General features: G+C 44.3%; 2 protein-coding genes across 2 annotated transcripts in view; one reads left to right on the top strand and one right to left on the bottom strand.

Moving 5' to 3' along the window:
- Window positions 1-3,527: 3,527 nt before the first annotated feature.
- On the bottom strand, window positions 3,528-8,605 carry T265_00507 (hypothetical protein; the record flags this gene model as incomplete). Its single annotated transcript, XM_009164311.1, has 3 exons — window positions 3,528-3,824; window positions 3,849-3,991; window positions 8,491-8,605. 3 exons carry the CDS (start codon window positions 8,603-8,605, stop codon window positions 3,528-3,530), a joined length of 555 nt encoding a protein of 184 aa, XP_009162575.1.
- Window positions 8,606-11,066: 2,461 nt separating this feature from the next.
- Window positions 11,067-11,432, top strand: part of T265_12569 (hypothetical protein) — a gene marked incomplete at both ends in the record, with an annotated part of 12,378 nt that continues 12,012 nt past the window's right edge. Inside the window, 1 exon segment of the mRNA XM_009164393.1 lies at window positions 11,067-11,175. Within this exon segment, the coding sequence (XP_009162657.1) occupies window positions 11,067-11,175 (109 nt within the window).

The following is an 11,432-nucleotide window of genomic DNA, read 5'->3' as shown; positions in this document are numbered from 1 at the left end:
TCCAGACAGCCTGGATCAGTGGCAAAAAGTGCCCTTTAAATAGCGCGGGACTGTCGTAACTTTTGCACTCTCATGCTTTCGCTTGTTCGCAATAAAGGTGTTGTGTTCCTCATCGGCGAGGATTTTTCCGCACTAGGCAGGAACAGCAGTCAAACATAACAGACCGCAAGAAGGTAGTTTGTGGCTCAAATCGGTTCACATTGCCTTCAGATATCGGTGAGACTGAACAAGTACTGACGAACGCTTGTTCTGGAACATACGGATCCTGATTGTACATATGTATGGTGTCACTTGTCCTCTTTTCAATCCGCTCAAAATACACGCAACTTAGGACGGCTATATCAAAACTACCGGGGTGATTTCTCAGCTTAGCCCATGAGATGAGACTCCTTGAGAAATTTCATCACCGGATGGTAGTCTCGTGGTATGCCCAAATTTCTAGTGGGGAGCCTGATGAGTTTAGTCTTACCAGACTTGCATTTGAAGATGTTAATTATAAGGACGGGATGTAATTCGTTAGTAGGAAGTGGGGTGGGGGAGAGTGACTCCTCGTACTACCCGGAGATCCCCCAGATGGTGCATACTGTAGGCTGTTGATTGTTCAAAGGGGTTTAGGAAGTTTTCAGTGGAGATTTCCTCCTTTAAGTGGAGTCTACCATATCCGAAAGGTGATGGGCACTGCACATCTCAGAAGCTGCGGTTCAAAAGGATATACTGAATTAAAGCCATGTGACCAGATGATGTGGATTCCGTGATGGAATTGCGCTGTATCCTGTCCAAGTGCGAATCAATCACACTGCTGATCAGCCGCCTGTGACCCACAGGTTTAAACTTTAGCTGCCAGTCGGAGGGTTGTGAATTCGAATCTCTCAGGAGATCCGAGAGGTGCACACCACCGATGAGTACTCAGTAAACACCAAGCAGCTGTACAGTGCTTCTCGGCCTTTTTTACACACAGACTGACTTCTTTTATATTGAGAAACAAATTCCAAAAACCCTTCTCAAATGGAACGACCAAGAACCACAATCATTCCTTTATCTCCAGCACAGAACATTTATACGATTGGGTCGAATATTTCGAACGACAAAATAACTGTCCGCCTGCTTCTGTTCCCTTGGATAGTGAAACTGTTGTGAAGATGCGGATTGTAGGGAGGGAACCTTCGGTTTTTTTTGAGACAGCTGAGTGCATTTTCTCCCCAAGTCACCAAGAGCTTCACGGTTCTCATTATGCTACACCGGTTTACTTAAGAGACGACCATTTTCTGTCGATTTGGGGTGATGAATGTTCCCCAACTAACTCAGGCAAATTAGGAGTCGTTTCGGTTTGTCATAAGGGTGGCCAGAGTAAGCGTAATAATCACACACATATTTTGCCTTCTGCCTACTGCGCTTCGAAACCAAACGTCACTTCCTCTCCTTTGTCCCACAGTTATAAACCAAGAATAACAGGCAAGGTTCATTGCACTTTGTCATACCTATAGATCAGCCAAAACAGTAGCTACAAGGCTCTATTCTACTCAGCCGATTGGCCAGTTTCTCTAATGTGGTTGCTCAAAAAACTGTCACAGACGTTTATCAGTATAATAGGGGCTTACACGCTTACTAGGGTGTAAGAATGAATGAGAATCCTCTAAAAACCTGCTTAAAAGAAGCGTTGCCCTATACGGAAACCCACTCTTGCCACTCTAGTTTAACATTGTCACTGGTGCCACAGTGGAACTCATATAGTCGTTCACGTAAACCTTGTTTATCTGGATTGTGCATAAGACAGTCACCTAATTTTTGAAACTCAACAGGAACAAACGTTACCCGAAAAGGCTGGTCTGGGTCATTCTAGTTTCTAGCATGAGTTTCTCACTAATAAAGCATGAAATCCAAAATGTTCGAATCCCAAAACTACGGGAAGAAAGTGTGGGATTGAGGGGTAATTTGATTCAGATGGCACTCTGCAAGGCACACTTAGTGCGCACAACTCGAAATTTCGAGACACGTTTACAAGTGTTCTCCTTTTGTGGGTTCAAGACGATATGGCATTTGTTCAGAAAATCACACTAGGAGTTTTCGCGAGAGACTCAACTGAACATCTCGTTTATTCTACAACTGAATGTGCTGCACACAGGTCGCCTCATGATTCAGTTGGCACGATATTCGAGATATCGCAGTGTATTTTCATTTCATAACATACCCACAAGTTTGCTGAAAACTATTTGACAGTCAACGACCGGTTTTGCCCTTCTTGAGACTCATCATGTAGGCGCAGTCCCAAAAGTTTCCGTCAACCTTATGTTGAAGTAGAACAAATGAGTTTATTTCTCGTAAACAGTCCAATTTGGGTTCAAGTAGAACATGAGGTTAACGGAAACTCGGCAACTGCGCTCACCTGATGAGCCCGAAACAGAAGGGCGAAACCGGTCGTGGGCTGTCGAAGAGTTTTCAGCAACTTTGTGAGTAATTTCTTTTATGAAAACAAACAGAGAGTTTTCGAAAAAGTTTGGTGACAATCGGTAGATTTGTTTTGTTGTGTGGACAGACACGGGACCTAGAACGTCTCCAATTAGTTGAAAACCGGTGATTGGTGTCAACGAATTTGTAACACTTTGGTCAGGAAGCTAGTTTAAATTATTGAACTTGGTGCCACCGTCCAGTCACCTAGTCGTTTCTGGAGTGACAGACTTACGCGTTTTTTACGCTTCATGAGGAAGATTGGAGGCGACGATGAAGACTATTCGAAGACGTTGATTATTTTTGGAGTTCGTGTATATACTTTCGGATCGGTGTTTTCAACGCCAGTCTTAGAGAATATCCCTGTGAATTCCGAATGCATTTTTTGATGGCGCGCGGCATTTTCTGGCCAAACATCATCCAATCTATGAAACTGGGTGATCATCAATTTCTTGCGCAGCCTGTATTAATTTAGACTGATTCCTAGTGCAATCTTCAGTTAAATTTTGGATTGCTTGTGAGACTAAACGGTTCTGAACAGGTTCTTTACATTTTAGCCTAAAAAACGAAAATTTTGGAGAACGTTGCTTTGGTTACCGTGAGGAAAAACAATTTATCAGAGCAAGAGTTTTATTTTCTGGTGCTGGCAGTTGCAGAATTTTGTAGAATACATGCTCACGTGACTCTCGTTGGGACAATCGTCCTCCTGTCCTCGCGCAATCATCTTGGTCAGTGGGGGGAAGCACTGGAGTCGAGTCCACCCATACCCGAGCTCATCAGCAGTGCACATGCAATAGCGGTGCCGGGGTTTGAACTCTGCACATCTGATATATGAGGCGAGCGTTTTAACACTACTTCACCGGCGAACGCTGGACTCATCCGAATTTTTAACTCTGGATAGGTGAACATGTTAAAAGTGAAAAGTACGCGTTTAAACTTGACGATGTTTTGGGGCACTCAAGTGGCCTGGTGGGTGGGCCTACCTTTTGGGAATTTTTTTGTCCTTTAAAAAATGTGGCTTACATTTTACTATCGAGTCTAGCTGGGACTGGTGTACTGATAGGTACTACTGATGGGACATGCTAGTAGTATGTTTTCTCGTAAATCCTCTTCGCGTCTTTTGAAAAGTGAGATCTATTACAGAATTTGTGGAGTCGCTTTGTAGCATTTGCTTGCATTTGAGTAACAGCCAATGAATATCCAGGAAAGTTTGGGAAGACGCGTTCAAGGAGAAGATGGATATTCAGTTTTTGTAAACAAGATGCATATGAGCTTTTCACTCTCCCCAATAGTCTGAAACTGTTCAGTTGGTGTTCGATCAAGATTCGCCCCCCACAGATCTCTATCAAGTAATGCACGACTGCGTTGAAAGCACTGTGCTATCGATCCAGAGTGATATTCACCATATAAGGTCTGTTGGAGGCACCATGTTTTTTGTGGGTCTCTTCTGCACCTCGACATATGGAGCAGTGAAGTTTGACACAGCTAGTTTTTGGCTCATCTCCATATATCGACCAAACATCCTTCAAGTCAGACAAAAGCATCCCTGATAGATAATTAAAGCAAAGGTAGGACAAAAGCACCGAACAGCCCTTATTACCGATGACGGAAACACGTTTCAGGCATCAGGTGATCAAATTCTGACCTTGTTCTGTGCAGTGCGGAAGAGACATGGATATCCAAATACACCATCCCCGCTAGTAGATTGAGACGTTTACGAGGGCATTTTGATCCGGACTGTCGTGATACCCATGTTATGGTGGGGTAGACAGTCGGCTTGAGGGTAATGGATTTCACTCCGCCTCTTGTTGTGCGTCTGTCTCAAAAAGCGATTTTTTTAAACCACTGCAGAGCCACCACTGCAAGCTCGACAACAGAACCCTAGCCTTTGTCTGTACGCGTGGTGCCGGTGTTGCATTAATTCAACGAAATCATTCTACTTACCCATTTTTTTCAATGTAGTTCATTTGATTCTCTCACAAGGTTACTAAATACTCTTTGACAGCTCATGACCGGTTCCGCCCCTCTTGGAACTCATCAGATGGTCGTGTTTCTCTCAACCATTGGTTCAGCTTGAACTCTCCACTCCAATATTTGGTATATCCTACCAAATGAAACTTGGGGCAGCTTTTGTTCAGCACACTCAGTTGAAGGATATCGTAAACGCGAGATTCAACTGGGTTTCATGTGAGTGTTAAGTAAAAGCCAGATTGGCGTGCGAATGAATGTAGTTCACGAATCACGATTCTAAGGCATAGTTCTAGGTACTGTGTCCTTTGACCAAGCTCACTCCTTCCTGAATGTAGCTGAGAATCAACAAGTTAACTTTTCGAATTGCTTGGCGTGACCACGATTGAATTCGTTGTATCCCGGTGACCACCGCAAGGAATTTCCCATCACTTATCAGGGATCTTGGAATTCTACGCTGCTTCCTCAACAAGTACCTGTGTAGGATCATTGAGAAACAGTCCGTTAGTCAAGGCCTTCTCTCCACATTCTTGCGGAACTCACTTCTGAGCATCTGTATGATGACTTGTCCGAGCCTGGACAGCACTAATCAATGTGACGTAGGTGGTTTTTTCCAGCCAATGGATGAGTGATCATTGCCCATATGTCACGTTACGTCCAGGGATCGATCGACAACCAGCGAAAATAATCATCAGCCAAAACAGTCTAGTGGGATCAGACATCAGCAGAACGAATTTTATGCACTCAAACACCAGAGTATTCTCGAAATTCGATAGAAATGGAATGTTTATGGCAGTATTCTACGCGCTGTATTTGAGCATCTGAATGTTGGCAATGTCTAGACTTTCGTGGGAACTACACATAAGCTTCTTTTTGGACAGTCCCCAAAGGAATGTCGTGACGATCGTATAATTTAGGACAACTGGTGAGCATAGACGGTGCTCCACAAGAACCAATTGCTAGGACCTTGCCTAGGGTTGGTTTCCTCTGTGGGTCACTTTCCTTCTGGGAATCACATACCATGTCGCTTTAGACTTTTGGAACCAGTAGTCTTCCTCTTGGAGGGTGGTTGATATGTTTCGGGATTTCTCAGTTGTTGGCACTGAAGGAAGTTGCCCAGAAGTATTCCGGGGATTCCTGCTTTTCCCTTGGTCCATAGGAATGCTTCAAATTAGCCTGATATCCTACGAATGTATCATATATTGTTATTACACATTGTTGTACGGCTCCGTCAGCATAACGACTACCCGTCCGGATAGCCAGTTCCCATTCAGTGGGGCTCTACATACTTTTTAAATGAGAGTTATTTATAACCAGCCGCGCAGCTAAAGCTTACAAAACCCGTCCGGGTTTCTGTCTTTATCAGGATTCGCCAGACGTGTGGTGAGGTTGATTCTCTAAAAGAAGGAAGCACCTTGCGGCACTTCTACACGCTTCAGTATAGATTAAGTTTGCATAGCAAGGGAGAATTCATAACGGACACCTTACGATCTCCATATTTTTCTACAAGCGGTCAAAAACGGACAAAAAGCTGAACCCGCGTGTTTAACGACTCCAATAGTTGTAACATTCGACTGCAAGTGCCAAATGTATGAGAAACATCAGCAAGGTACTGCCAGGAGAGTAATCCATAATCATGTTAAAAACATTTCCTTCTCGCCTAGTTCACCTGGAGGGACTATTTCGTGTGGAAAGTACTTTTTATCCAGTTATTCATGGACTTTAGAAAATTCCGCTTCTCCCAGCCGTGCAGATTTCGGCAACCTCCTGATTTTATGCACAGAAAAATTATACCAGAAGGTTGTTACTCAGGCTTTCGATCAAGCATATCTTGTTGCTATGACGGCACTTTGGCACTCATATGAGTACGTTTCACTGCTTTAAGCACACTCGACAATGCGGATTCGTGCGTTATTTCTTAGCTGATACAAACGAACGACTATATTGTTCAGTAGGTGCTTATCACGACAGAAAATTTGTTAGCCACACATACGTTTTGTGCCGAGTCAAAGAAGTGGCCCCAGTAGCCTTCCGCATACTCTCAAAGTATGACATTTCATTTGAGGAACTCCGTACCAACGAAATCAAAACTGATCACAAATGCAGTGGACAACTGCCATGCGTTTGCGGGAAGTAGGCTTTGCCCGATTTGAAAAGGGACAGAACGAACTGAGCGAAACGGGTAACTCACATACCGAACCAGATGGAGTAGAGAAGGCAAAGCGAGCCAGCGGAGGACCATGTTCCCTGAATTGTTTACATGCTGTCACCGAGAGTTTTGGAAGATACTAATTGGTCGATTAAAGGTAGCTTATTCGTCTGCCAGTTTGGGAACCACTGTCTCGGCTGACCCAACTGGGATCTACTCACACTGGTAATGTTTAAGCACCTTATGTGAGAATTTTGTGGGAGATTCTTCATGGATCCCATTTTTTGATCAAACTTGCCAAGTTAAGCCGTGTAACGCCAAAAAACAGGTATAGTTCGGAGATTTGTGCACGCCGGAAAAGTTGATATTTTGTCTGTTCCGCTTTGTAGGTGTGACACATCGGTGTTGTTCCCATTGCCCGACACATGTGGCGCGTGCACAAGTACCTCGACCCTACAAAGTTTGACGTTAAACGTTGCAAACAATTAATCACACGAAAGTTGACCAACTTCCTTTAGGTCACGCCGCTCGGGGTCTTCAAAGTGACCATGGACCCACCTGCCTGCCCAGCTTGCCTGCAATTGTTGCCGCATGACCTCTGTGTGGCGTGTATCATCAAACATTTCTAGAATTCACCAACAATGTGTGAGAACGACCACACTTGGGTTTGTGTGTGTGTGTGTGTGTGCGTGCGTGTGCGTGTACACGTGCTATTGGACTTGCCGCTACAGCTGTCGCTACATGTTTGCCACGCAGCGCTGTGGTTGCCAAGTCGAACAAGGTTAGGACAAAACGAAGCCAATTTGTCAAAATTATACATCGAACCCCGCAACAATTGGGCAAAGAGCAGAGGAAAGTGAAGCGGAACTTGGTTTAGGTTTCGAACAACAACAACAACTGCTATTTGGTCCGAGATTGCTTGATGCCCTTCTGAGAAACTGGACAAAGTATAGAGCGAGAGAGAGAGAGGGACTCTGTGGCCTGGGCAGGATACGAAGGTCATCAACCGATTCCAAGGTGTTGGGAACAAGCGACAAGTTTGACTGAACGGCGTCACCAAAGTGTTTGGGAGGTTTTGCGGGTGGGAGTTGATTAGGCGAAATTGATTACGATGGTAACTGATGGGAAAATCGCTCCAAAGTGTGTCATGAACACAGGATACATTCGCAGTGTTTTTGGGAGCCAGATGAAAGCAACCAGTCGGAGTTTTACGAGTTACAACATGTGCGAAGTTTTTGCACACGGTGGACACCATTCAGGTTAGAGTTTTACAACATTAGAACCAGTGAGTAAGCAAGTGTCTAATGAAGATGTCGGGTTCAATAATTTTATCCCGAAAACAATCATCCAATCAACCTCTTCAACAGGCATCGTCTCCGTAGCTTCAGCAGATTATCACCATTGTAAATGAAGGGATTGTTTTTTAGACGCAACACACTACTCATAAGGTCGCTGAAAACGCCTTGACAACCCGTGACCGGATTAGCTCGTTAAAAACCAAATTATTGTGCAAATGAGTATATTTTTTCAGTAGATCAATTCGGTTCAAAGTGTTTATTTTGACAGAACAAACAGGGCTAATTAATCAAGAATGTTCGGATTTAGAAGAACCTTCATTAGAAGTTTTCCACAGAGTTTGTCTGAAAATAAGCGTGCCCGCATCCGTACTGAGCATTCAGAAAAGCACCCATCTGTTTCTTCAGGTAGTTCCGCATGCAGGGAGTGCTTTTAAGTCTGGAGAACCGGCTGGGCATGCCGAAGATCCAACACTCGTAACAAAAGCAAGGTCGCCAAAACCTGTTCAAATTCAGTTTTCATCGCTTACATGCGGGTATCAGCTACACTCACCGGTCTTCCACGGTAAGAACATGAATTGTACCGCTTGCTGCCCTAGTAATGATGACTTCCAAATCAGATATTCGACCTACTACATGATTCTTTGTCCAATCTAGCACTGTCTTCTTGATGCTGCTTGTCTTTCACATGACTAGACTGAATTTTTCTCTCACCGACAAAACATTCGCGGTACTCCAATTTCGACATTTCAGTAATACATTCACTGCGATTTTTACAACCAAGCAACCCCTGATTTTTATCACTTTATGCCAACTTTCATTGATAGTCCATGAAACAAGTTCTAGCCGCCTGGACCGAAGTGGATCTGTAGTGGAAACCTTGAATTCAAGCATACACCATATCAGACCTAACGACTTACTTCAAGACTAAACCAACCATGATACATAGAAGCCGACCGGAGTTACTGCTCTATTTACGAGCTAGATTTCATGGAAGGATCTTTTCCAGATAAGCCCCACCAAAAATTAACCCCCGCCACCCAAAAAGGTTAGAAAAAGGAGGATATGAAATTTGTACTTTTGGTTTTTATTGAAGCGGGTGAAATTGGGACATGTCATTAATAATCTGCATGGAAACGTCCGTTTTTCGGTACCTTTACCTCCAAACAAACTCACACAAGTAGCTATCCACTAAAGATCGGTGTGTGGCGCATTGGGGTTTATTCTGCATCTTCTAGAGGTACCCCGAAGAGATTCGAGGGTTTGTGTTTGAGCTATGGTCGTTGGATCCACAAAGTTTTCGGTATGATTAACCGTTAGAGTCTGCAAAAGCCGCCAGGCGCAAAACTTCGCGAAGAAAGTTCTTCCAGTCAACAGCGGTCGTGTGGCTAATAGATAATTCCTCTGAGCAGAATTTGACTTTTGACAAATTTTCGGACCAACAATAGATGAATTGAATTACTGTCCTAAACTCCATCCTAGATCACTGCAGCCGAAGACCGATTACTTGCCGACACTGTCGGGCATTACACCACAACCGGCAGAAACAGTTGAAAGTGTCATTTGGTGGCCATTGTTGCGTAAACGGTGCTGATGGATCACTCCGTGGCTCTGCGAAAAACGTATTGCCGTCTACTTGTCATGAACGAGAGTTGAAAGCGTCAGAAAGCCATTTAAGGTTCTACGTCAGAACGGAGAAACGTTTTGCACAAAATAAGCCTAGATGCGGATAAGGAATCGTTTTGATCAAAAACAGGTGAATGTTGTGTGCATACATCAAATTGGAGATGGCAAAACGTGGCGGGGCTTAACTTTTCGCACATGCACTTACTGCATTAGTGGCGGGGCTTATCTGGAAAAGATCCTTTCATGAATTTCATTATGCCTCGTAGAGGACTGTCGAATAGCAATAGGGGACGATAGCCAACGAATTTGCCACGTGGTGAAACAACATGGCGGCTGATGCACGTATGTACGACTTCGTAGTGTGTTGACACGTGGGCATGACAGGTACATGACACTCCTCGTGTGAACGTTGCTCACGCGAGTTCCTTAATTGACGTAAGACGTAGGAAAATCGCCAAGTGTGTGGTCAAACAAAATGAATAATTTGCGTCTGAAGCGGTAGTCTTGATGAGTGCGCATCGACGTCAACTTTCTTCGTGTTCTGTTCAAATGTGGTGGCTAACTTCTGAAAAGCCGGAAAAAACATCAAAACGCGCGACGGCATGAAGCGAAATGGACTTACCTTCGGGGAGGAGAGATCAATTTAAAAAAATGTTGCCAGAAGAAAATAGGAAGGAAAAATTGTTGTGGCTGGCATAATTTATTTAATACCCCATTTACTGGGAAGCATTTATGCATACAGTACATCAGAACCGGAACCAGCAATTAGGCATAGCAGGAGATGCGATTCCCTGTCGTTCAAAAGAAATTTTATCGCCGGAATGAAGGCTTGATCGTCGTGTGCTAAAAAAGCCCGAGGACTAAAGCACCAGGATAGTTGTTGTGGATGAATACTTCACAATCACCGTATGAACGTGGTACACTACTCATGAGTAGTATTTCCCGAAAACAGTTCAATTTAAGTTCAAGTAGAACATAAGGTTGATGGAAACTCGGGGACTGCGCCTACCTGATGAGCCCGAAACAGAAGGGCGAAACCGGTCGTGGGCTGTCGAAGAGTTTTCAGTAACCTTGTGAGTAGTTTCCTTTATGAAAATTTGCTGTGAAAAAAACTGTCAGTTCATACCCTGACATATTATTGTTTAGTCATTTTTGAGCTGGCATTATCCAAGACGATTTTGCGGATCCCCCTGGAGAGACCATCCCCAGGAGCTATCACACCAGAAGAAATTTACTTGGTTTCTGTAGTTTGTAGCTTCACCTTATCGTTGATCAATGGATCGGTTCTGTCCCTTCACTAAACATCTCCTTAGAATGTCCCGCAGAGTCCCACCCTGGTGCTCAGGAGTGTTTTAAGCCCAACATGCGTGGGTGATGCCTCTCTGTTAAGGAGATTGGTGGATTAATTGCAAACCCTTCACCAATGGTTGAGGCGCCACAAATATTAATATTTTTGAGTTTTTTTATCCGAGTTTTATGTCCGAAAAGGTATTCCTTACCTAGATTAACCTTGGGCCGTGCCTACTTGTGGCTTGCCGTCACGAATAGACTGGACCTTACCGTTTGGCTTGCCGCACGAATAGACTGGACCTTACCGTGGTGTGACGCTTTACGCACCTCAGCGATCCACTGAGCTATACTGGAGAGTGTCCCGGCACACTAACAGAGTCTCTCGTACCAGGTTGGTCAATGGTTAGAGGTCTGACGAACACAGTCTCCTGGTCCTCCAGGTTGGGGGTTGGAACATGTGGCGATTTGTTTCGTAGAAAAGGTAATGCATTTGCATTTCCCCGCCAAACACCGCTGCCTTGCGGTTAGGCCTTTTAGCCAAAGACTTCGGTTGAGTACTCTAATCGTCCCCCTGTCTAGGTGTGGGCACCCTGGCAGTATCCCAGCCCACGTACAACCATGAATTGCACATATACAGATAAACTCATGCCACATCGGCC

Source organism: Opisthorchis viverrini (genome assembly GCF_000715545.1).
Source record: "Opisthorchis viverrini unplaced genomic scaffold opera_v5_5, whole genome shotgun sequence".
NCBI lineage: Eukaryota > Metazoa > Platyhelminthes > Trematoda > Opisthorchiida > Opisthorchiidae > Opisthorchis > Opisthorchis viverrini.
The sequence above is the reverse complement of the archived record's forward strand: the minus strand, read 5'-3'. Positions and strand labels throughout refer to the sequence as shown.